This window comes from Corapipo altera, unplaced genomic scaffold (genome assembly GCF_003945725.1).
Source record: "Corapipo altera isolate COAL_440 unplaced genomic scaffold, ASM394572v1 49, whole genome shotgun sequence".
Taxonomy (NCBI): Eukaryota; Metazoa; Chordata; class Aves; order Passeriformes; family Pipridae; genus Corapipo; species Corapipo altera.
In genome coordinates, this window is record NW_020884879.1 from 9,027,720 (window position 1) to 9,054,899 (window position 27,180).

At 35.6% G+C, this 27,180-nt stretch overlaps 1 protein-coding gene across 3 annotated transcripts in view; it reads right to left on the reverse strand.

Moving 5' to 3' along the window:
* RB1CC1 (RB1 inducible coiled-coil 1) overlaps positions 1-27,180 on the reverse strand; it is a 72,266-nt gene that overhangs the window by 3,264 nt on the left and 41,822 nt on the right. For 2 of the 3 annotated variants that reach the window (XR_003526891.1, XR_003526892.1), the window contains 9 exons: positions 26,989-27,092; positions 24,500-24,626; positions 17,493-19,408; positions 13,495-13,654; positions 11,263-11,371; positions 10,901-11,141; positions 8,243-9,405; positions 3,306-3,364; positions 1,366-1,493 (listed from right to left, as the gene is read on the reverse strand). Coding sequence is in view for 1 of the 3 variants with exons in the window: in XM_027638608.1 (XP_027494409.1) it covers positions 1,357-1,493; positions 3,306-3,364; positions 8,243-8,290; positions 9,354-9,405; positions 10,901-11,141; positions 11,263-11,371; positions 13,495-13,654; positions 17,493-19,408; positions 24,500-24,626; positions 26,989-27,092 (2,953 nt within the window). In the remaining 2 variants the exon portion in view is untranslated. Of the gene's footprint in view, positions 1-1,356; positions 1,494-3,305; positions 3,365-8,242; positions 9,406-10,900; positions 11,142-11,262; positions 11,372-13,494; positions 13,655-17,492; positions 19,409-24,499; positions 24,627-26,988; positions 27,093-27,180 lie in introns of all 3 variants that reach the window. The other variant, XM_027638608.1, reaches the window with a different exon arrangement.

A 27,180-nucleotide genomic window follows, 5' to 3' on the forward strand; every position in this document is an offset into this window, starting at 1 on the left:
TCAAGAATTAGGTAACTATGTACCCTTTGTGCTGTGATGATGGTGAAGGTGATGAAGTAGGTGGTCCTGAAATATACCCCAGACCCATTTTCAGGGGGTGGACCCGGGGCGGTCCAGAGTAAAGACCACAGGGTGGACACATCTGGGATTGGATGGATGGTATTATAAAATGTAACCTCTCGGGCACAGGTACAGATGTCTTGTAACATCTTAGCCTTGGCAAAATAAACCGTTTCTTATCTCACCCCTAATTAACTGCTCCGGGAGATTTTTCAGCACCTAAATCCCACGGCAACAGCTTTTACATTATATACGTAAACCAACAGTATGAAAATCTACCATATTTCACATAGCTATGTATGCACTACTAATGCCATAGTTCAGAACATATTATATCTGTAACTAAGACAGGTATTCTCCCCTTATGCTTCACAGATGACACATGGCACACATCCTTCAGCAGACTCAGAATTCAGATAGGGACTGGTGGTCTTCTGGAGACTACACAGTTATTTAAGATCTATCATCTTTCATCATAACTGAAATCTATTGTGAGTCTGCTCATTGAAAATAATTTGACAGCTTGTGACATGCAATAACATGTAGAAACTTTCACTTTAGAATGAATACTAAATTTTCTTTTAATGCATATTCTTAGACATTTCCAAAAAGTTGGGAGCACAGGTGGGTTTGCAAAAAATACTACACATGACAGATTAAAGACATTTACATGAATCTATTTCATGTAGCTCATTTAAAAAGATTTCGATTTAGCTATGTTTACACAGTTGCCAAAACCAGCCAAAAAAACCCCTTGAAGATTAAGGGAGAAAAAAAGCAAATGTGCCATCAATATAAAAAAAAACCATACAGAAAGTGTTCTATGAAAACTTACTAGCCTTGCTAAATACCATTTGAATTTGGTGGAAAAACAACCAGCAAAAATATTGCTTGCAAATCCCCATATACTGTTGTCTATATTTTGTTATTTATTATTCATGCTACTAAATAGTTGAAGTAACCTGATGGGAATGTTAACATACTCTCTGTGTGTACAAAAATGGCATTTTCTCCCCCCCCTTTTTTTTTTACAGCTTCTTTGAAGATGCAGATACTTTTCCCTATTTTTCCAAGATATTAACATTTATATAAATTTTTGATTAAAAATGTTCTGTCCTGAAAAATATTTCGCATTAGAACAAATACCAAAAGCTACAAAGATAGCTGACAACTACCTGTATTACACGCTTCTCGTATTTATCACATATATATTTATAAAATCACTTACTAAGTGTTAGAAAGTGAAGAGTGTTATTTGTAGGAGGAGTTAGTAATTAGAAGAAATCTGACACTTACCACACTCACCTGGTTTGAGATCCAGTGCAGCAAGGGACTCTGAGTGCAAGAAATACAAGGTTGGACTAACAGTGAACAACACGTAGTTGTCATGCCTTTCGTCCAAGATAATGAGAACCAAGTCGCCAACCTGAAAACTGGGGAAAAAAAATAAAATCACAGAACTTAAATAAGAAAAAGCATAGAAGCTTAAAACTACATTAATTACGCTACATTTTTTCCCCATGTACTGCACAGACTGAGACTTAGTTGAAGAGCAGAACAGATGTTTCTACTTGCTACACCAACATATATACATTCTACATTTTCAAGTCAACAAAACCAGGCTACCTTTTGAAAAGCGTTTTTGAAATGTACTACATCAATCAGCTCACATTATTTTTCTTCAAAAGAACTGTCAGTTTTGCTTTAAGAAAAATAATCAGAAATGCCTAATAAAAAAATAAAGTTTTAATTTTGCATTATTTCTATTCACCCAAAATTAAGGTAACCATCGCTATAGCAGTGTTTACAAACATTCTTTTGATGTTTTAAAATGAAGCTAATTAGAACATAGAAAAATACAGCAAAATATTTATGTACCTTTCAATCCTAAAATCTTAAGCACACAAGACAAAGAAGCGATGAAGTGCCCATCTTTAATCAAAGGATTAAAAGCAAAATAAACACTGTGGTGACTTTACATAAAAAGTTTTAAAAATCTGCTTCTTCCTGACACTAAGGTAACATAAGAAGCCATCAAGTTCTCATGCCAAGTTTCAGTAAAATAATTCAAAGAACTTTTTTTGTCTCCAAACTTCCTTTCCCCAGTGCAAATGTGTTGCAAGTAAATTATTTAGTCATTAATGAAATGAATTCTAAAATAGCTACAAATAAGCCATTAGATCACGAGGGGGGCTCTAAGAATATATATTATTAGTCCTCTGGGGATGGGGGAGGAAGCGGCAAAGAAAGCAGAAAACTCTTCTTCATCAAAGGAGACTACAGATACATAGTCAGAGACAAATCAGTAAATCTAGAAAATTTATCTCATCTTCTTAAAAGTTCACTTTTTGATTACATAAACAGTATTCCAGGCTTTTCTGTCTGGACTTATTATGAAGACTGGCTATATTGACTTAAAGACATCTCTATTGGAAAGACAACTTCTTTCACCATGTTTCCTCCCAGACGACTACCAAGAGAGTTGCCGGAATATCCAGATTCTCAAGGGAAAAACTGACCCTTCACACACTGACCTTGTTACAATAAAAATGCAAACTGGTGCAATTCAGAAAACGTCAATGGAATAATCTGTGCTCGTTTTCTTACCAAAAGGATTTCTTATATTACTCAAGTAATTTATAAGTCCGATAATAAGAAGTTGTCTGGAGCTTTCATATTTTGCAAGAATATTTCTTTTTCCAGCAACAATTCTACATGCAGCTGCTAACAGATTGACAATACCTAACAAAATGTTTGAGTTGATTTAATTTCATTCTGTCAGGATAAGCCAAGAGTTTTGAAGACTTCGGGAAGGTAAAACTCCTCTCGTAATATAATACAGCACTATGCATATTCAAAGGTGAACAGATTTCTTTCTACTTTCTCTTAGCATGACTTCAAGGTTACAGATAAACAACGAGTAATCTAAAGGAAAACTCAGGGAGGATTCTAGAAATCCCATGAAGTATTATTGATATGACCCATGTACAGAAAGCTACAGAATTCAAGAAAGTCAGTGACATACAGAATTCAGAAAGGCTGGTTTTTTGTTTACAAATTCGTTTTCTAAAATTTGATTTACGCTCAACTGGGATGTTTCAATAGCTGATGGCTGAAATATAGAGAAGATCTATATATCTTTTCACCACAGAGCAAGAACAGAAGAATTGTGATATTCTTTGACTATACGCTTATTTTATTGAATGTATGTCCATCTGTTGATAAGAAAATTAACATGTACTTACTCTCTAATTGCTATTTTTTCAGAATGTCTTGAGGATACTGATGACATGCTTTGGGACATCTATAAAAAAAGAGAAAAGCTATAAAGTATTGACAAGCTATGATGAAATGTACATTACAGGTAAGAATATGGTAAGATAATTTTTGATTTCAAACAGTGTCTAGTCTTGCAGATTTTATATTCATTCAAAAAACAGCATACTTTTGTCATCCCATTCTGCAGTGGGTTTGGTTGTTTGTGATTTGTTTTAGGGTTTCATTATTGCACCTTTTTTTTTAAGACCTACATTTGATTATGAAATTTCTTGCAAAACTGACTTCTCCCTCATTATTTAAAACTAAGAAGGGCTTTCCAGATCAGTGACAGTGAAGATTTACTCTGAGCATACACAAGATCTATGATACAGCTGTGCATGTAACACAGAAGCCGCTGGCACTAGAAAAGGCTGATGGTAGAACACTGAAGGTTAAAGATATTTGTTACAATTAAACTCTAGATATTGAACTCAATATGTTTTCTCAATTTTTCTAAGAACTGTCACAAAATCTGAAGTTTATTGTAATAAGACAGATCAGCACTCCCTGGAATAAAACTGGAGTCAAATCAACTAAGACCAAACAAAGGCTCAGTTATATGAGGGTTTGAACATTAGAATTATCCTATATTTAAATTAATTTAAATTAATGGCACATGGACTAACTTCAATAGGACAAACTAGACCTAAAAGTAAATATAACTGCACACAAACTTTCTACAGTAACTACAATAATGAGAAATGAAAGTGGGTAACACTACTTTTTATCTACGAAGGAATACCTGGCCCACATGCAGGCAAGTAGCTAGAGAAGTTGATCTGACATAAATGTATCCGTTTCATTACCCTCTGGAAACTTCCTTACAAAAGACAATTTATAATTGCTCCAGAGAAACTCTGACTAGAGGTCCTGCAGATTTTCCATTCATTCCTACTTCCTGGATTATTTATACAAGCTATTCAGATCTAGATTGCTCATACTTGAAGTTTAGCACATGATTTTTCAGCTGTAACTCAAATATTGCTCCCTACACCATATTTCCTATTGTCAATCTTGCCCTCTGCCTTCCCCAGAGGCAGCACCAGCCTGTCTTCACATGAGCTTGAAGCCTTTTCACAATTCAGTTTCTACATTTCTTCAAAGAATAAGTCCAAATTGAATGCAGTACAATACAAAAAGCTCTCAAATTTTGATGATGCTTTCAGCAGTTTTCTTTAGAGGATCCAACTTCAGAGGTTTTTTTTTTTGTTAGAGGCTACATTTGTCTTATTCACATTGTACTTCTCTTTCTTGAAAAAGTTGCAGCTAGCATGAACATTGTCAAATTTGCCTTGATTGTTCACAAAAGTGTCTGAGAGTTCTTTTCAGATACTAAGATCAGAGATTTTCTTGCTATTTTAAAAACTAGAATAAGTGTTAAATTAAAATGCAAACTAGCCCGATTTCTATATTTTTCCTTAATTTCTAATTTTAAGGGAAACAGAAAAAATGAGAATATTGAGAATAATTCCATTAAAACTTAGTAAAGAATGTTTTTATGAATACAGTTCTTATGGACTTTACACAGAAATTTCTCAGTAATTCATATAAAACTAAAAAATCCTGTAATAACACTCCTAGTACTAAAATAAGGTCCTTTTTATTTTTTATTCCCTGCAGAGGTAACCCACAAGTTCTTCTGCAAAAGATAGTGACCCTCAAAGATTTTCTTTATTGTGCAGATCTCCTTCTAAGTTGCATATCTGAAGAAGCTTAATAGAAATAAACATTAATATTTAAGTGTTGATGTATATTTCAGTTTTATAAATGCATTGGGAAAGAGAGGGAAAAAGGATAAAAACAAAAATAAAAATAAATTTATCTATTAAAAAAACAGATTATAAGTAAAGAATTGAAAAAGTATTAATTTCCTATGCCCAGTTAAAAATAAAATTTGAATTTTTTAGGGATCATCTTGGCCACAGCAACCACAAAGCAATCAAGTTTAAAATCTCTGTTGACAGGAGAAAAAGTGCCAGGAAAACCTCAACTCTGGACATGAGGAGAGCAGACTTCAGGCAGCTCAGGGAATTAGTAAGTAAGGTCCCCCTGGAAAATGTTTTTTCAGGTGCCGAGGTCCATCAGTGCTGGTCACTTTTCAAACATCACCTCTTAAGGGCACAGGAGCATGCAATTCCCAAATGGTGGAAGTCAAGCAGGCGAGGCAGAAGGCCAGCTTGGTTGAGTAGGGATCTTCTCTTGGAAATAAGGCAAAAAAGGAAGGTGTATGCCCAGTGGAAGCAAGGTCAAATGACAAAAGAAGAATTCAGAGATGCTGCTTGCTGCCATAGGGAGAAAATTTGTGTGGCCAAAGCTCAGCTGGAGTTGAAGCTGGACAGAAATACAGGGAACAATTAAGAGCTTTTCAAATACACTAAAGGCAACAGGCAGTATTGAAATATAATTGGCCAGTTACAGGATGGGGGTGGTCAACTCATAAACAGGGAGAGAGACAAGGCAGAGGTGTTTAACACTCTTTGCCTCTGTCTTCAACACAGATGACAGACCAAGGGGTCTCAGTGCCCTGTGAGAACGATCAACTCTCAGTGAACCCTGAAATTGTGCAGAATCTGCTGCTCCAGCTGGATCCCTACAAATCTATGAGGCCTGATGGCATTCATTCCAGAATCCTCGAAAAGCTGCTGATGTCACCGCACAACCTCTCTCAAAGATTTTTGAGCAGTCTTGGGATTCTGGAGAGGTCCCAGTTGACTGGAAGCTGGTGAACATTGTCCCGATTTTCAAGGAGGGCAAGAAGGAGGACCCAGGAAACTAGAGGCCTGTCAGTCTCACTTCAGTGCCTGGTGAAGTTATGGAAAAGATTATTCTGGGAAGTACTGAAAAACACCTGAAAGACAATGCAGTCATTGGTGACAGCCAGCATGGCTTCATGAGAGGAAAGTCCTACTTATCAAGCCTGATTTCTTTTTATGACAAGGTAAGCTACCCAGCTGACCAAGGGAAGCCAGTTGATGTAATCTTCTTGAATTTCAGTAAGGTTCTCAATATTGCCTCTCACAGTACTCTTCTGGACATTTGGTCCAGCACACATGGAAAAACACATCATGGTGGTGGGTGAGCATATGGCTCATGGGTCAAGCACAGAGGGTGACAGTGAATGGGGTAACATCAGACTGGTGACCTGTCACTAGTGGGGTTCCACAGGGCTCCATCTTAGGCCCTGGCTCTTTGACATCTTCATAAATGACTGGAAGGGATACTAAGCAAATTTACAGATGACACAAAACTGGGATGAGCTGTTGACTCCTTCAAAGGCAGGTAGGCCCTGCAGAAAGAGCTCAACAAATCAGAGGACTGCGGAATCACCAACCATATGACATTCAACAAAGGGAAGTCCCAGATTCTGCACCTGGGATAGGGCAACCTTGGATGTATGTACAGACTGGGGAATGAGATGCTGGAAAGCAGCACTGTGGAAAGGGACCTGGGGTTCCTGGTTGATGGCAAGTTGAATATGAGTCAGCAGAGTCCCAGCAGTCAGGAGGGCCAACCATGTCCTTGGGGGGCATCAGGAACAGCACTGCCAGCCAGTCGAGGGAAGTAATTGCCCCACTCTGGTTTGCATTGGTGCAGCCTCACCTTGAATACTGTGTGCAGTTTTGGGCATCGCAATATAAGAAGGACATTAAGCTGTCAGAGAGTGTCCAAAGCAGGGCAATGAAGATGGTGAAGGGCCTTGAGAGGAAGCCATATGAGGAGCAGCTGAGGTCACTTGGTCTGTTCAACCTGGAGAAGAGGAGACTGAGGGGAGACCTCATTGCAGTCTACAACCCCCTTGTGAGAGGAAGAGGAGGGGCAGGCACTGATCTCTTCTCTGTGGTGACCAGTGACAGAAACAGAGGGAATGGCCTGAAGCGTCAGGGGAAGTTTACATTGGATATTAGAAAAAGGTTATTCAACCAGAAGGTGGTTGGGTGCTAGAACAGGCTGCCTAGGGAAGTGGTCACAGCATCAAGCCTGACAGATTTCAAGAAGCATTGCCCAATGATACTCTTGGGCACATGGTCCTGTGCAGGGACAAGAGCTGGATTCAATGATCCTTGTGGGTCTCTTAAAACTCGACATTTTTCACAGAATATGCTAACTTCTACTGGAGAAGCTTATCAAACACTTCTGCTATGAAATGTAACTTCCAACTACACAGATATCAGTTTCTACCACACTTCTACATATCACCTGCCACTTAAAGAAGGTGAGATCATCATGGCCAGTCCAACCAAACCATGTGTCTTGTTTCCCACACACAGTAATTTCTTAAAGACTTAAAGTTGAGACCTGCTAGCAAGGATAAATAAAAGAAGGATTCATAGCCCAGGAATCAAGGGTGCTTTGTCACCATATTCTTTTTCCTGCCATAGGCATTTACTATTACTTAAGCATTTAAGACAATGGCTGTTTGCATTTCCAGTGAGAAAATATGTAGAATTAAAAGTTTCACACCTTACAAAAGCGACAGGTGCAGTTTTCCCAAAACCATCTCTATGTTATTGTTAACACTCTTAATTAGGCTTAATATAATTCTTGTAAACTGGCTGTCAATCTACTGTTGCTGAAAAACTGAGCCATGGAAATTAACTCCCTGTACCCCAAGCCTGAATGTTCTATGTTTTTTCTGGAAAAACTCTGTTTCTCTCCAGTCCTGATAATTCCCATCCTGTGAATCTTTTCCATGAGAAGACTGCTAAGATGAGGTACTTTTGAAAGGTTATCAGGTTACTTACCTCTTGCCTTAACACTGAAAACATTTTTGAAATTAATAAATACACATTTTTAGATTTTAGACAATAATTTTTAGCTTTCATTTTTTCACGAGACTTAAAACATGCCTTGCACAAATACTTACCAATCTTTGATTTAATCTCTTATTTTCCTCTTCTTTCAACTGCAAAGTCTGAAAGAAAATCTCATCTGATGAGCTAACTAGTACACTTTATACAGTACAAACACTTTAAAAAAGTTTTGATATGACTAGAGCCTGACTACTTATACGATACTACAGCTTTCAATTCTAAAACAATTATCAAAATATATTTTGAATAAAGACATGTAAAAAAAAAAATTGAAGTCTACCAATTATCCCAGTGCTACAAAACCCACTACTAAGCTGTATTTACCTCCACACTCATATTTTCCTTTTAGTTGGAAAAACAAGTCACTGATAGAACAGCAGAAGAAATGTAATATATTACTACATTAAAGCTTCTACCCATGACAAATCCTTTATAATCAGATGACAGAATAAAGCAGGTAAGCACTTCTGCCAGTAACATCCAGGCACTTGCATCATAGAGTCCCACAGTGCATCAACAGAAAACACTAGTTTTCTCTGTCAGGTCAGAGATTTTAGTCCAAATGATCCTAGAAAGCTGAAAGTTAAGGATATTGCTGTTTTGGTTTTTTATAGTCAACTTTAAAATGGCAACTGAGATGGAGTTAGACATGACTGGACAGTTAAATTTCCTCGAATCTGAAATATTGTAGTGTAACGACTAGGGGTTAATCTCATCTTTTCCCCAGAATACAGCCTAAGAGAAATTATTCATTTCCATGAGAAAGCAGAAAATCAATTCTAATTCCTGTCCAGCTGCTTTGTATGTCTTAATTTGAAAAAGTAATCACAACTTTTTTTTTTACTGCAGAAATTCTCTGGATCAATGTCACCTGTCACTTCTAAGAAAAAATATTACATCTGAGTCATTCACACTGAAGCCTACATAAACAGAATAAAACAAAGCTAGGACAAGAATAATGTACTAATACTTATCTTGAATTACTTCAGTGAATTATACTGATCCAAAAAGAGTACAGTGAAAAAACATGCCCTGAAATTATATTTATAATCCTTGCAGACAGTGTCTTGCATCAGAGCATATAACTGGTGACAGCACAACTTCACACGCACATATTTATAAGTAATTAGTTGTAACACTTCACCTCCCAAACAATCTACTCACTCTTTCTAACAACATTATCCTCTGCTTTTCTTCAGACATATGGACATTTTCACTAAAAGAGAAAGAAAATCGATAGGTTAAAAATGAAATTTTTTTTCACGATCAAAAATATCTTTTCCACACCCTCCCCACCATCTTCACTCAGTGAAGCGTGCTATAATATTTGCTAGCACAGATGGAACAGCCCAGAAAGATACCTTAAGAATCAGCATTGACATCTCTGGCATGTTTTTGGGGATTTTTTTTCTTTTCTTTAAACCAAGGAGCTTCTTTGTTGCAACAAGCCAGTGAACTTTCAGTCACTGATCAGTCTATCAAGTTAGATAGGGACATTTCTTGGTATTTCACAATATCTTCAAGCCACCAGGATGAAAGATACAGCTCCAAATGCTTTGACAGTTAACTCCTGATAGTGCAGTTCAGCTCTGTGATGTCATATTTTCCTAGTCTGTAGTTTAAAGGCTATTGGAGAGTAGTTTAGAGTGCCCTGGGACCCTTTCCTAGAGACACTAATGTGAACTTGCTAATTGTTTCCATTTATCTGTCTCATTGAACACTGGGTCATGATAAGACAATACTCACATCGCAATAAGAAATTTCTTAATATAGAGAGCAATTCCTAAAACAATTAAAAGGTATTTTAAAAGCAGTTTAATAGGGAAGAAGTAATGCATTTTATAGTCCAAACTGATTTGCTCGGGAAAAGAAAATGGACAAGTTTTGGGATGAAATATGTCAAGCAAACTGCCAAGTAGAACTTGGAGTAAATTATAATTAAGCCATGCTAATCATTACCTCATTTCAGCTAAAAGGTTGTTTAGCTCTCATGTAATAGGAAGTAGTCAACATAAACCTGTAATAATTTCTGTATATTACCTGACTTTTAATACACTGAGTCATAATTTTTTTTGTTCACAAGCTTATCTTTAGAATTATTCTTTTTTGTAAATCTGTTTTGAGAGTTCAAGACTGGAATGATTACTGTAAGAAACATTTAGTTCTCTGGGTATGCAATTCTAGGTTAGGGCATACGTCGTGATGGACATTGATTAAGTGAATGGAAGTGTATCTGACAACTCTGCTTTTGTTCCTCTGGCAAAAACCTTGTGTCTTTCCCAGTCAGGTTCATTGCTTCTATAAAAGGTATGGAGAAGTCTGGGATTGTTCAGAAAGCTAGAGGCATGAAAGTGAGACACTGTTCAAAAGGTATGTCCATAACATGTAGCCACCCAACTCATTCACTATCACAGTTCTTCTTCTGTTTAACTTACATTTGGTATACTTAGATCTATTTTTTCATCTCATGACTGTGAGGTCAAGTTTCAGCTTTAAGTTGTATACTTATAAGTCATCAAACTCACACATTTCTGATGATTGTGACACCACAATTGTATGTTCATGTACATTTAAAAGAATAATTTTAGGAAGCATATCAAAGGTGGAAAGAGCGTTAAACATGCCCATTTGTACTCCACAACACCCAACAGCGTACGCTTCTAGAACGGGCGCGGGCTTTGTATATTTCTACTATAATGCCCCTTACTTACTGCACAGCCATCATACTGGTTTCCATTGTGGAGTCCATTCTCCCTTCAGCCCCAAAGTCAGAAACCAATCTGTCTGTGTCAGTGGGAACATCAGCTGCACAGGCTCCACAAACTTCTGACGCTGCTGCCGAGTAGGTTGATGGAGAAAAATTACTACTTCTCAGTTTATTAACTTCTTCTTCAAGCTTCTTCTTCTCTTCAAGCAAGCGAGCTCGGTCTTCAGAAAGTGTTTCAATCAAATCTATGACACAAATAAGCAGAAATGCTTTTAATAACAGCAAGCACTAAGGATCAAAACCAACCTGCAGCAAATAGAATAGTCCTATTAGAGAAGACAAATAGTTCTGAAGAACTTTGCTTACCCTTATCTTTTTCTTGCTGTTGTGTAAGCACTTTTAATTTGTCACTAAGATCATTAATTATATTTTCTTTTTTCATTTTCTCTCTTGCCAGAACAGTGTTAAAGTTGGTCTGAAAACAGAAAGGAATTATTACTGAAATAAGAAATGTACTGTATAAATATAATGCAAAATACATCACTGGAACAAAAAAGTACAAAAGACAGCACGCATTTCAGTTTTCTAATTTCTAATTAAAAAAGGAATCAAAACTTGTTTACTTATTGCTTTGGTGAAGAGATACATCTGCAACATTTTGATGTTTCTCTGTAACAGTTTTTTAAAATTTATTTTGTTTTTAACTCTCTCATTCCCCCAGGTCCAGTACCCACAAATAGTACAATAAAGAAATCATTACAAAAAATAATTTGCAAGTTGTTGTTTTCTTCTTTAATTATAATACTTTGTATTTCAGTTAATGTAAAATAGCTGTACGTTTTGTATTTAAAACAGCTACTTTAAAGATTAATAAGACAAAGCTGAAATGAATCAGGATATGTTACATACAATAACAAAGAAAAATATTAATATACTGTGATCTAAACAATACATTTCAAGTCATGCATTAATTGCTCAGGGAACAATTAATTAATGCAAAAGAGATACAGGAATCCTGGTTAATAGCTTGAATAACTGAATATAAAAAAAGAGGCCAGCATAGCCATCAGTCTCAATCCAACAACTCTGTTTATTCAATCTTTCTACTGACCATTACACCCTCATCCTTTTTACTCTTAGTGTGCTGTTGAAGAGAGACAGAAACTACCAATACCATCTATCAAAATGATACTTTAAATTAATTTCACTTTTTCTGTGAATTTTAAGATTGTCTTGACCTATCCATACCAACTCTCAGTCTTAAAATGGAAAATATTTGGCAGGCTACACACTCTACATAGTGCACAGCAGCCTTTGGCATATGTCTGCATAACAAAACTATCAGACTACAAACATAAGTAACACCTTCAAGAAAATTTCACAGAGGAAACAAATAACGACAAAGAAGACAAAGGTGGGGTTAAATACTCAAAATATTCAACAATCAGCAGAGCCAGTGTGGTTAACTGTTAGCACTGACTGACACACCACTTTTCTGGGTTTAAGGTATTTGTTTGCTTGGTTTTGTTGGGGTGGTTTGTTTATTAATAAAAAGTTTCAGCTTTCCTCAGAATTTGCTGTGAATGCCTCAGAACCTTCCCTTCCATGCTCTGCTGCAAAAATGAAGAATAGTATTAGAAAATAAGTAAAATGGAATAGTAAAGAATATTGTGATGAAAAATAAATCTAATAGTCACCTATGTAGGAAAAAAATCCTGTTAGATTTACTATGTAAGGCTCACCTCAGTATTAATGCTTGCAGTCCAAGAATTTCAATAATATTCCTTTTTTTATAGCTGTCTGCAATTTTGTGTTCTATGCACCAAGTGATTCATAGCATTCACCAAGCTGGCTGATCGCTACCCTGTCTCTTTGTCCTTATTTGATCCCACCATAGCTAGAGTAAGTAGAGGTGCTTAGAACAGAAAATCCTCTCTCGGTGTTTAAATGCAACAAAGCTGTAGATAATAGCTGCTGCTAACAGAGATTTAATTTAAGAACTCAAGACGTTTTGAAAGGAAGATGTGTGGATACAGATATAAAATATTAATCTAGTGCAGCATGATTTTGTATCAAGGTGTGGAGTACGTAGTGTTTCTAAATTCATTATGTAAAATACAGTGTTAGCTTTAAACCTAAAACACCACCTGTCCAGGCAAACAAGGTTTAAAAGCCAGTAAGCAACATTCCAAATCAATTAGCATTTCAAATATATAGTGTTGTCCAAAATTTTGTAGTAACTGGTATCTTTCTGCAGCTAAAGAGATGAATGAATAAAAATTTCAAGTAAAAGAAGCCACAAAAATTGAATCTGGATAGCCCAGTTTCTTTGTCAGTTTTTTATTTTGGGTTTGTGGATTGTTTGGGGTTTTTGTTTGGTTTTGGGGGGTTTTTTTGGGGGGGTGTTTTTGGGTTTTTTGGGGTTTTTTTAAATGTATAAGTGTTGGATTCCATTAACGCATCATGTCCTGGTGCAAACTTCCAGAATGTCGAAGTGTTACACAGCTGAAGAGAAAACCCTACTCCAACTTCAAAACAGCAAAAGAACACATAACTGTCATGGGAGCAAAAGTAATGAAAAAAAAGAATCAACTTTACCTGCTGTTCTGCAGTGAGTGATGTTCTGATGTTCTGCATTTCTTCATTCTTTCTTTTCTCTTGTTCTTCAAGTTGCTCCAAGAACTTCATTTTTTCTTCCTGAAGCTTCTCTTGAAGTTCAGCAACTAAAGTTGATTCAGCAGATGATTCAGCAGGAGGACTTAAAAGAAAATGTTTGGGCTTTAAATTTGCAGCATATACTGAGTCCCAGAGTACATGAAATAAGCAAACACACAAAAAGTCAGAAGTTCATTGTGAGACATTATTTCTGAAATATTTAATAAATACCGTATTACAATTATGTCACCATTATTCAATTTTACCTTTTAATCATGAGCATCTCACCAATTCTTACTCTTGGGCATTCTGTTTGTTTAGTGTACTACGCTGGCTAACTGAAGTTTACTGAAGGGGGAAGGCTTTTGTTTACACTTTTCTAAACATAACAGAAGGTGGGGAAAGTGGTAAAAAGAACAAAAAAACTATCAACTTCATGAAGATTCTTAGTATATCAAAATACAACACCTTCAAAACTCTCACATAATTAAAACAATTAAGCACTAAATCTGATGCTTAGGAATCCAGAGACAAAACTCAAAACTCTGGATTGCAAAATCTGGAGGACAGCAGTAATCATAAAGGGACAAAAGCATCAACAGTTATGGAGGCAGGAAGGATAATGATCTTAAATGGTTTCCAAAACAGGCAATGTTACATAGGCCAAGTATTTTCCATCACTGAGGCAAAAACATTAACTACGCTCTTCTCCGTTTTGGCTTGAGTTATCAAGAACCACCACTGAAGAATTTCAGAATAGAGAAATCCCTTTGTTGGGTAACATTTGTGAAAACTTGTATTATTTTAAGTTTCTATTATTCTTCTACACCAGAATCATATTTAAACCCAAATTTTTTAGCTGCACTAAGCCAAAGCAGGAATCATTTGCTTCTCAAATAGGCTGCCTGGACTACTGACTACAAATGACAGTGAGGTAGAAGATATTCTTGTTCTTCAAAGAATGCTCCCACATTACTAGCTTTTACAGCTCATCACTGTATCAGGCTTTAGGTTTACAGATTTAATCTGCAAAGGTCTTGACAACTACAGCATTAGTGACAATGCCTAACTTTTTTATTGTTTTCAAGATACCAAAAGCACATATCTTCACATTGGGGTTTCTTTGCAAGTAAACACTGTACTACTCTAAGATGAAAGAGGATGTATTTAACAATGCTGCCACTGTTCTATTACATGGGCATATACTGAAGATACAAACTATTATGCAGCAGCTAAGCACTCAAAAAGCCCTTAAGAAGCTGTAAACAAAAGAGCTCTGAAAGTCAACTGAAGTTCTTAGAGTGGCAAAACACTCTTTGATATTCCAGAAATCAGAAGTAAAATAAGCAGAGAACAAAGTAAGTCATGAAAAAACCCAAGTAAACCTTTTTTTGACCCACAGAAAAAACATTTTTGTGCTTGAATAAATTTCAGTTTATTTCTAAGTGAAGCCTAGCTAAGGGAGAAAGAGCATGTGTTCTCTGAAGAAGCTTCACTACTGCAGAAGTGACAGAAGTGGATAGACAATACCAAGGCTGGAAAATACCAAAAAAGTAATTCCTTTTTCAAAGCAGTCAGGATTCCTATTTTATCTTTAATATCCTTTGTAATATTATAAATCTTTTAACTGATCAGCAAACTGATTAACAACAAAAGTCATTAGAGAAATTGTCATTTTCAGTTGGCTAGTACTACATAAGGTAAATAGGAGAGTTACAAATGCCTTGCAGTTTTATTATCTTTCCTAATCAAAATCACTTGATTTTCAGACACACCAAACCACATTAATTTTCATACATTGGTAAAGCATGGATCACAAACATTTCCTTGTCGCCTCCAAATATTTTTTTTAGTTTACATGAGAGTTCAGAAACTAAACTCCTGACACCAGTGCATACTCCAGTCAAACTTAACAATCCATCTCTCTGTCTGTGCCTTCTGAATGGTTAATCTAACATTACTCTTGCAGAAAAGAATGTTTATCTGGCAAACATATGGGCATGTGCTAAATAAAAGTTGGTTTCTACCATTACAAGTTAACTGCTTAACAACGACTGAGGATAACAAGTCAACTTGAGTTACTGACATAGTTAGGGGTCTTAGGAACTCAAAAATCAAGCAACTAAACAGTGACTTGGAAATATTAACACAGATTCACTCTGTATACATGATCTCTGGAGATAAAACATAGAATGTCTTGATTCCTAGAGAAAAAAAACTAACAGCAGAATAAAGGCATAAAAAGGAGCCCTAAGAGGCAATAAATATTTCAGTGTCACACTAAAAATCAAATTACTTGACAGAAGTTATAACAAACTAACAGCACTTCTTCAGACTGAAGCAGATAATATTTCCTTGAAATAAGTTATTATCTGTTTTATCCAGTTTGGATAAGAAGATACACAGCTGTGCTCAGAAGTTCAAATTTAAGTGTAGGTGGATTTAAAAAGTCTGATGACACAGCTACATCTTTTTCCTGTTGAGTCAAGTTTTTCAAATTTGTACAGTGCATTAATACACGGAAAAGGAAAAGAACATAGAATTTATCATTTTTCTTCTCATTTCATCATATTTCATGGAGAGAATATTTCCTTCAAGTAAAAGAAGGGTTGTTCTTAAATTTCATTATATCCTAATCTTAATTCAAAGAATGTGATATTACCTTGATGAATTTTTTTCATACATTGACATAAAACAGACACTAACACAACATGATTTAATGATGGATATGTTTGCATATGAAAATACTGAGGTAGCAGATAACTCAAGTGAAGCAGATACTCCCATTCCCCTTGCAAAGGGTGTAAGTGAATTGTGTGCCTGTTGGACCCTCTGCATAACTTCCTCTCTCTTTTTTTTAACATTGCACTGATATTTGAAAATTAAAAGCTAACTTAAGTCTGCACTCATGTTTTGCAGTATTCTTCTAGCTTTTATGCCCATTCTGTCCATTTTATTGATCTTTTCCCATTTCACGTACTTGGTATATCCTAATACCTACGAAAAAATTCTCTATTTAGGTATTTTACAAATAAGATCTATCTGCTGCATTCATTTACACTACAAAAACATAAATGACAAATTCTAGCATTTCAAAATAAAATACTATTGCTAAGCATTAGTCACATTGAAAAATTCTACTATTTCCATTCCATAACAACATAATCTAATCTGCTGAGAGGCGTTACAAGCCAGTAAGTAGATAAGATACAAGAAGTCAGAAAGAATAATTCTATGCGCGCTTTGCAAGGGGAAAATGTATTTTTCTTTTAAAAATGAAAAATCTCTGCAGAAATTAACAAAGAAAACCAATGACATTAGGATGTTCTTTAAGATTATGTTGCACATTTGTGCTTCATTACGGAGTTCAAACTGAAGACCCTGAAACATATAAACGGAGTAGCAAAAGTCAATGGAAGTCTAGGTGGTCATGAGACAGTTCTCAGTCAGTCTTATATAAATTCCAACACAATTTTCCATGACACCATTATCACCAACCTAGTGTATAGTCAGCCAGTAAAAGAAATTTACCAGCCTAACCTAAAACTTAAACCACTGCATGCTGCTACAGTGCAAAGGATGGGAAAGCAGCGAGGCAAAGGATGGGAAAGGAGAGCTGAGAACACAAAAATCGGAATTTCAAGTAACCTGCTATTGTAGAAACACTTTTTCAACGTAGCATTACAAGACCAAAATAAAAAAATTTCATTGCTGTCTGCAAATAATATTGTATAAAATATTTTATAATCTTTGAGATTAACTACAGACATGTGAACACCATTACCTATAAAATGGAAGTAACTTGAAATGTGAATATAGAAAGCAACCCAGATAAACGCTATTACACAGAAATTTTACTTACTGCGTAAGTAGTAAGTAAATATACCATATTGATTACTTTAAAATACTAGGAAAACACAGTAACTTAATTATTACAGTACCTCTGATTTACTTGCATCTCAAGTTGTTGTATTTTTTCCAAAAGCCCTTTTTCAGCAGCTTCCCTCTGTAATTCAAACTCTTTACAAGCAGTTTGTACTGCATCTTCTTTTTCACAAGTCAGTTTCTGAATGAGCAACTGTCTGTCTTGTTCTTGGTTAGATACTAACAGTTCTTTCTCTTCTTTTAGCTTATGGATAATTGCTTCATATTTTTCCTGCTGCTCACAGAGAGACAATTTTTCTGTTTTTTCCTTTTCTAGGGCACTCATTTCCAACTCTAACTTACTCTGTAGTTCTGTTATTTGCTCTGAAAGTCTTTTTTCTGCCTCAGTAGTTTTTTTATGAAGAAGTGTTACCTTATTTAATTCAGTTCTAAGTAAATTTGATTCTTCTTCATATCTATCTACTAGCTCAGAAATGCACTGATCTTTCTCAATTGTCATCAGAGTCCTTAGTTCTGATAAGCCCACTTGATATTCATCACTGCTAATTTGTATTTTATTGTTTAATTTATCTATCTCCTTTTTTAAGCTTTCTGTTTCCTTATCAATCTGAGATCTTAAGGTCTCTTGTTGCTGGTTTCTGCTTTCTTCCAAAAGAAGCTTCATTTCATCAGTTTCTGCCTCTTTCAGGGCAAGTTCAACTTCTAATTTGCACCTCAAATCAGACAGATCTGAAACCTTGAGTTGTAACTCTTCTACTTGTTGTTGTTTCTCCTGCATAACTACTTCATGAGATTCCTGCATTTGTTCAAGTCTATGCTGGTTCTCTTTTTTTAATTTATCCAAACAGTCCTTGTGCTCAGCTAGCACCTTCTCAAATTCCTGTAAATGCCTGGCTTGTAGGTTGCTTTCCAGTTCTTTTAAATGGCTTTGCTCTAAACTCTCGAGTTCTGCCCTCAAGAGTTGTAGTTTTTCATTGTTTTCAACATGAAGCTTTTTCAAGTCTTCAAGTACTATTTCACGTGACTGCCTCAGTTCCTTAATTTCAGAATTCTGTGTCTCCATTTGGCATTCTAATTCAAGTAATTTCTGGTCTTTTTCATTCTGGAGGCAAACTACAGCTTCTTTTTCATTTTTTACCATTGCAAATTCATCATTCTTATTCTGAAGAACTTCCTCAAGGCCTAATAAGTCACCTTTTAATTTTTTAATCTTCTTTTTATTTTCTTCACCATCCTCCAATAATTTATTAATTTTAGTTTCATATTCACTTTTCAAAGACTGTAGTTCATTTTGATGCTTATCATTTAGTGTTTTTTCAAGTGAAAGTTTTACCTTCTCAATTGTATTTACTATTTCTAAGGAAGTGCATTTTAAAGAATTAGAAAAGTCACACTGTTCTCTTTGTACAAGTGTTCTAAAGTGGCAAAGATCTTCTTTTATGCCTCTTAAATGTACCTTGGAGTCTTGGGCAATAACCCGACACTTCTCCACACAAACATTGAGAGAAGCATTTTCTACTGAAACATCCTTTACACAAGAACTTGTATCTTGCATACGTCTACTGTCTATTGCATTGATAACTGAGGAATAAAGAGATTCCACCATCATTTCTGGACTTTGTGGGTCACTTATTACATTAGGAGATACCGGATTTTCCTCTATTACAAATTCATTTACTGCTGACATAAAGTCAGATTCTGGACTTTCTGCTAATGAATCCAAGTCTAATGATCCTTGCTTAAGAGCTTGCTCCAAGTGCGGATGGGCAATAGTTTCAAAATCAAATGTATGAGCATCAATGCTGTCTGGAGACAATTCTTCTAATGGAGCCGGGGGACACACAGAAGGACACAGGGGACCCTGAAGACTGAGTGACGGAGGAGTTCTTGAAGAGGTAGCAATTGCGGTTCCTGTTGTACTTTCCATCCTTGGTGTGGTAGCAGATTGTGGCGAAGCTTGGCTATTGGAGGCCTACAAATAATAAAATACGAATTAAACACTCAACAAAGCGATAAGCAAAACCATCAATATTAAAAATTGATTAAAAATTACCAAGCAAAACAAGAACTTTAAAAACAAAAAATTAAGCCTTATTATTTTTAAGAGTCCAAAATATGTACTACTAAAACTTAAGTAAAAAATTGTAAAATTCAGAAAGAGATTTTTTATTATATTTCAAAAAAGCCTAAATGTAAACACATAAATATTAAACATTCATCTAGCCAAAAGTCCTATGTAGATCACATCCAACTGTATTTGAAAGGACTGAAACATAATTTTGGATGACAATAAAATGAAGTAATCAGTCAGAAATAGGCTTTGTTTTCTAACAGCCTATTGAACTCAGTTTTCCTAATAATTTTGTTACTAAAATATTTTTATTTTGTTATTGCCAATCCTGTTATTAAAAAAAGCACTGTAACCCAGTCATTATTAACATACCCAACTAAGGCTTACAAAAAGCTTTACTGTAAACAAAAATGTTGTCTACTAACATATTAAAACACGTATGAATTGTTCTGCATGTGAGAGTGTAGAACTAGTACATAATGAAGAGCACATTCTAATTAAAAGCAACATTCTGATCTTTCAGAATGCAAGACATCACAGTCAGAGTGGATTTTTTTCCCTCTTCATGCATTCCCATAGATCCCAATTTTTGTCATTTTGCCTCTAGACCCTGGATACCACCCAACCTGACTCTGTAGCACCAGATCCTTCAATATTCAGCTGAAAAGCTAACGGTTAGAATAAACACGCATAATAATTCACGAGTAACACCACCTTGTAAACCAAAAAAAGATTAGTTAAAGCTTCTCCACCTTCATGGGACTGTCCCCAAGTAATTCTGATCAATTCCAGTGCTTTGATTCTTAAAAGGCTAAAAACTCTCCTTCAAATCAATTTTTTTCAATTAATTGTGATTAGGTAACATTTTAAACCTCATTATCATCAGTTCTTGTTCAATACTATACGAATTATAAAGCAAGATCTCAAGTTCCAGTGCATACGCTATTCTAAATTGCATGTTTGAAGATGAATCTTTTCATGTTAGTTTTTATTGAATAAACTTTTGCCATCCACTAAATTCAGCAACTTGACTGGCAACAATCAGTGGAGCTTGGCAACAAATGGTCAGCAACAGAACTCTGTAAAACCCCAGAAGTAACAGACATTGAATTGCCAGTGTATAAATACCCAATTTTTGTTTTCTCAGTCTTTTACAAATGGTTGTTATCTAAAAAGGTACCCAATCCTCCTCTGTACTGTGAAAATGTTCTCTTAATGGAGATGTAGTGTGATTAACAATTCTCAACTCTGATTTAAGAATAATCTATTTCCAGCTCCAAAGCTCATCTATTTAGCATTTAAACCTCACATCCATTAGCCTTTGCATCTTTATGAAAGTAAATCACACAATGATTTTGAAATTCAGTCATGAAAACCATTTATAAAAAAAAACTTGTTGTCATAACATATAAAATATTGTCTTTATTTATCAAAAATGAAGAGGACATGAGATGAAAAATTAAAGGAAAATGCTCCTTTTTAGTGTTACTATTAGGCCAGGTTTAAGTATTTTTAAAGTATTTCCCTTGTGTTTAATTTCAGCTTGCTGTTTATCTAAGAAAACTTAGAAAAATAAATGTTGAAGGATCCAGGTTGATACATGCCTGTATTCAACAGAAAGCCACATGCAAATGAAAGATGGTATCTACTTTTAGCAATCCTGCAGAATCATACTAAAAGGTAAAGAATAAGAATATAGCATGAAGAAAAACAAAAAAATAATTGTCACTCTGTGAAGCAACACTCTAATGAACTTGGTTTTCTCATGACCTGGGGTTGTAATATATTACACACCTCAGCAGTGGTTGCTGTGAGCTGAGTGTCTAGTGAGAGTACCAGATTAATGCCTAGTAAAGAGTTATATCTCACATTTTCAGTAGCTGAAACTATATGAAGAGCTTTTTTACTATCACTTCTTCCCTAAGAAGCCTGTGCCTGCCTTCTAGTCTGTTTTACAATCTACAGGTAGCAATGTATGCATGTGTCATACACTAATTTCTGTGGTGATGAAGTAGAGTCAAGAGTGAACAAGAAAAAAATAGAAAGCAGAGACAGAAAAGCAGAATTAATTTCACAGTTCCCAGGTACTGTTGGATTACATGCCTTGTTCTAGTTATGTTACTACAATAAACATACTCAGAGAATGGGGCAACTCTTAGAGAGATTACAAACAGTGTTTGAATTTAGAACTCAACTAGAAGAAATGGTAGATTCATAATCTGATTTGAAAAGCCAGCTGCTCTTACAAGAGAAACTTTTAACAGCAAAGGATTGCATATGTTAATCACTTACTAACCATGGAGCAGACACCTTAATCATCTTACCCAACTCCTACCAGCACCTTAACTTTCTCCTGGACAGTTTTTAACCCAATCACTGATCTGCCTAAACTTTCCTGTATTATGGAAATAAGAGGGCACAGCCACATCTTTGATGTGAGACTATTAAATTACAAAGAATGAGCAGAAACCATTAAAGAGGAAAACAGATTTCAAAGTAGTAACGAATTAAACAAATATCCACAACCATATTCTTTAACTACCCTGATGTAATACTAAAAAAAGAAATCAGATAGAGAAGCACATCATCACGTTCTATGAACTTGGAAGCTGAAACAGGAAGAGGTATGGGGACACTTAGAAAGAAATACTCTTAACACCCCTAGTAAGGTAGTGGATCTCCTCTGACTTGCTCTTTGCTCACTTGTCTACAGTCACAACTTTTCTCTCCTGCCTAAAGCAACTACTAAAAGACCAGTTGCTGTAGCTGATGCAGTAGGATGAGCTCCCATTTGACCTGGAAAGACTTCTGCACTACAAACAACTCAGGAGAACTATCCCAGTCCAATTTAAAGAACCAGGCTTCTGGTGCCACTAGCATGGAAAGGGAGGATGAGGTCAAATGTGTCTCCTTGGGAAAGTGCAAGAGCAATAATTTGCTGTATGGGTAACACTCAACACCTGACCAGTTGTTGCCAACTCTGCACCAAACTGGGACAATATATCAGTTCATCAACAGAATGTGTGGCTGCATGAAGTTGTAGGCATCTTTGGGACGATCATTAAATGTTTATTCATCCTTCTAATTACTTACTCTAAATTCCTATCAATACCAGGGGTAAAAAAGGAATATTTTAAAAATTATTTCAGTAATTCTACACAATAAAAAGGCAAAAGTAGCATAATTTAAAAAACACTTCTAGATTATCTGTGGGAAAAGCAATACAGAGAAAGACTTTTATCATGTAGTAACAAGAGTACGGTCTTTGAGAATAAAAAAAATCTCTGACAAATCTATTTGCTTCAATTCCAAAAAGAGTTAAAATGAATCACTGAAATTACACACAGAAATGGGCATTTTCAAGATGACATCATGAACGGCCCAGCTCTAACTGTGCAATGCAATTTACTCTAAGGAAAGAGACAATTATCCAAATCTGTCTAAACACTTGACATTTCTGCATCAGCCAGGAATCCAAAGTGGTCAAAGTACAGTAAAAGAGAAGAGTGGGAAGAATATTCTCCTGATGTGACAAACATCTTTTTTTGTGCAGCCAGATACTGACAAAAATTTCTCAGATAGGCAAGTCTGAACCAAGAAGGGCAAACCACAAGAAGTCAGGTACATTTCCTGTTTATTTTTCTACTGTTACTATGTATATTTCGAATTAAATCTTAAATTTCTCACTTCTGACATTGCAAGCCTTAGTGAAAAATTAATTTACTAGAACACCTGCTATTATCTTGGTTTCGTACGAGATAAATTTCAGGATAGTCCATGCTGAGAGTGAACTTCTGTATTTCAGACAAAGGTCTGTTGAAAGGGCAAGTTCAGAAAACTTCAAAATATCACAGAATTTACACCACTTCCAGGCATTTCAATGGCTAAGGTGTTGAGGTTCTAATATTCTTGTTCTTAATGGCTGTTCATTTGAAAAACAATCTTCATAAAGAGAGAAAATAGCTAAAAAATTACTTAGGTGACACACCTCTTTTATGTTATAGAACAAAGAGTAGCCCAGATTTCATATTTTACATAAATGAACAGGAGATTTATTGGAAGTCTTTCAAGTCACAGAGAAATAAAAAGATAGAGGACTTCACGTCACCTGATTTAAGCAGGAAATTGCTATTCAAAATTAAACATGCCCGCAGCCTTAGCAGTTACAGAAGATGCTTCTAGTCAGTCAAGTGATACAAGAATTTACACCATAAATGATAGCAGTACCCCAAACTGACCCTGATTTTCTACAGAAAAAACTCCAAACTTGAAGCAGTAATCTTCACAAAAAATCTTAAGCATTCCTAAATTCACCAAGAGCTTCACTGAGACAGGCTGCAGTCAGAACCTAAAAGGACTCTGATATATTACGAAAGTTCGAGGTTGAACACACAGAAGCAAAAGCGATTGGCAGAAACACAGTTTCTAGGGGAAGATATCCGTTTGACAGGCAGAAAAACTGGGAGAAGATCTTTTTGCCATCTGTTCCTTCTGTACTCAAAGAAGAAAGCTGCACAACAGCCAACCAAGGCCTTAAAATCTCCTTAACTGCTTGTGCCAAAAGGACCTAAGAAGCAACGGAGAAATCTAGAGAAAACAGTTTCATTGAATACAAACTAAAGTGACGAAGGCAGAATGCAGACATTCTGTAGACAGAAGATTTGAAAGTGGCAGAAAAAAATATTAACAGTGTAATTCTACTTCTACAACTTCTGCAGAATAGAAACATCTGTTAAATGTTTAGAAGCTATTGAATATCTTTTGACTATTCTCTAGATACTTGCTTTATGTATTTGAAGAGTTCAAAATTTATGGAATGTTTATTACTTCATGATTAGAAAGGAAACTTATGCAGTAATGACACCAACTAATCTTTACATCAGGAAAAACAAAGTTGCTTTCTGAAGTGTTTTAAAAAACAACACCATGAAAATATTCTACTATTTTGAATATAATATTCTCTTTTTTATTGGTAAAGGAAAGAAAAAATACCTTTTGTTCATTCAGCAGGTCTGTAATCGTTTGTGACATTTCATCTGAACTCTGTGCTGCCTTTACCAGGTTATGTAGAGCACGTACATGCTGGTGAAGAGATTCGAAGTCACAAAGTATGGGAACCCTTAAAAATAGTACAGGATTACTTTTTTTTCTCACACTGTTAGTTTAATATTCAAATATATTAAAGTGTATATTTCAACAACACTAAACTTCCCTCTGTATAAGGTTCATACTTGATTTATTTAATCTATTTTACATGGAAAATCTAGTAAGACTACCCAGTATTTGCACTTGATATTAAAACCTTGAGAGCTTTTAAGGAGTAGATAACAAACACGACAGGCAAGTAACATGTCAGTCTTTTCTCCCACAGGAAACATTTGCCAGTAGGACCTAGAGTTACAATAACAGTAACAGAAGACAACTGGTAGTGATTAGATCTGTAATTGAAGCAAATTGAAGCACTTATGTTTGCAAATGACTCTATTCTTCTCTCCAGTTGGATTCTCTTCAACACAGCTCTTCCTTTGAAGTAGCAATTAATTCTCTACTATTTCATTTTCATGATAGGTAACCCAAATTAAAAGACTGATTGATGTGTCATGATCATACTGCAAGTGTTGGAAGATTACACCTCAATGTATTCTGCATTCTCTGTTCAATATATAAGGCAAGTGGCATCTGGTATATTTTTGTAGAATTAAGATTTCAATAATTGCTCAAGCATACAATTTCAGAAGACTGAGGTACTGTAAGTAAATTGAAAAATCATTTTAATTATGAAGCTCAGGGGTTCAGTCTGATAGAAAAGGATTTTGTGCTGGGTCTCAGTTCGCCTGTTGCTTGCTCTTTACATGTTAAATGAATATACCAAAGAATGTACTACTCAAGTTTCTTCTGAAGCTCAGTGTCTACCCAAAGCGTGTGATAGCTTTGCACTTGAGTTGCAAGTTCACCTCTATTATCTATATTTTCACTAAATGCAACACTGAGCCAAAAAACCAGGAGGAACATGACATAATCCCACCTCTATTGCCATCAAGTGGGAAACTATGTCACTACAATTCAGATCAACTAAAACAGCTTTGTTAGGGATTGGTTTCTGGACAACAGCAAGGCAAAATTTGCCCTCAACTCAGTACAAACTTCCCAGAAAGCTTGTAAAATTCTCACAAATCAAAAAATCGGGCAAACATTAGCAATAGGATACTTCAGCTTGCACTTTTTCCCCCCTGCAGAATCAATGAGGAACAAGACTAAGAGCAGAATAAGAAAAATTAAAAGGGAGCATGAACTATAGCATGACGTAGCACAAATCCACTGTCAAGCAGACCAAGTTCACTACACTTATTCTTAACTCCAACAGCAATACCACAAAGATAATGAATCAAAAAGAATGCCAGTACAAAATATAGGTGAAAAAAAGCAGTTAATTCTACACCTGTGTTAAGCACCAGTAACAGGTACTGGACTGACGCTGTTGGTGAACATGATAGGTAACTGACAGATGGCAGTGAAGCATCGGCCTCTTGCATTTACCTTTGCAAATGTAATCCCACCTTTGTGGGATTGTGGCCTTGGGGCAAGGAAAAAAAAAAAAAAAGAATCTCAGCAAGTCTCTGAAGATCTCATCTAGTGAAGGATGGTGCAATATGAAACATCCGAATGTAGTCATACTGATAGATCTCCTCTTAGACAGAACCTTCCAGAGAACTTGCTACTGCCCACTTCTTGCCCATTATCTTGGTTGGCATTTCCCCATCTTGACTGCTCCAGGTTTAAGACATGCAAGTTCGAAAGCTCACTCTAACAGTCATCTTTTCCAGAAAGACATCTCCAAGTTCTAGATAAGAAACTAAACCTGTCACGTTTCTCGTGAGACAAAACAGTAGCTTTCCTGTTTACATATGCATGTCCGCCTCACTGCTGGGAAGTAAGAAACACAGAAACAAAGCTTCTACTCAAAATTATGGATTTCCATAGACAGCAGAGGCACTTGGAGAATACACTTCCTAGTAAAATCAGTGTGTTAGAGAAAAAACAGTAATTAAATATAAGAGATCCCTATGAACTCGTGCTGAGCTAAAGACATTAATTTTATTTCCTCCGGAATAGCACATAACAAAAAGCAAAAGCAAAGAAAACAAAAATCTAATCTAATTCTGATCTGACAAAACAAAGTTATGAGTTTATTTCAATTTGAAACTGACAACATTTTGTTTTTTAAACCATGAGGCAGTTCAAAAGAACACCCATCATGCTTTACATCTCAATACAGAATACATGTGTTCAAATCAAAGCTTGAGTACATGAAGCACATAGATATGTATCAGTGAAGACCATTGGTTAAGGATGGTATCAGTTCAGAAAATATCCTTGTCTGTTCTTTATGGAAAATGAATCTGGGGTTGGAAAGTTGAAGAAGGTGGGACCACCAGGGGAAGCTATTTCTGTAACACACAAAGTTTAAAAAGGTGCTTTACCTGAGTAATGGTTGTACTTCTGAAGGACAAAGAGACTGTAAAAACTGCAAGTCACTCAATGAGATATCTGGAAGCTCACTGTCAAATCTGCGAGGTTTTCGTGTCTGTAAAGAAGAAATTAATTTACACATTGTTGTAAAGGTGAAAATCAAGATTACCAAGGAAGGATTAAAAAGAGCTTAATAAATAACA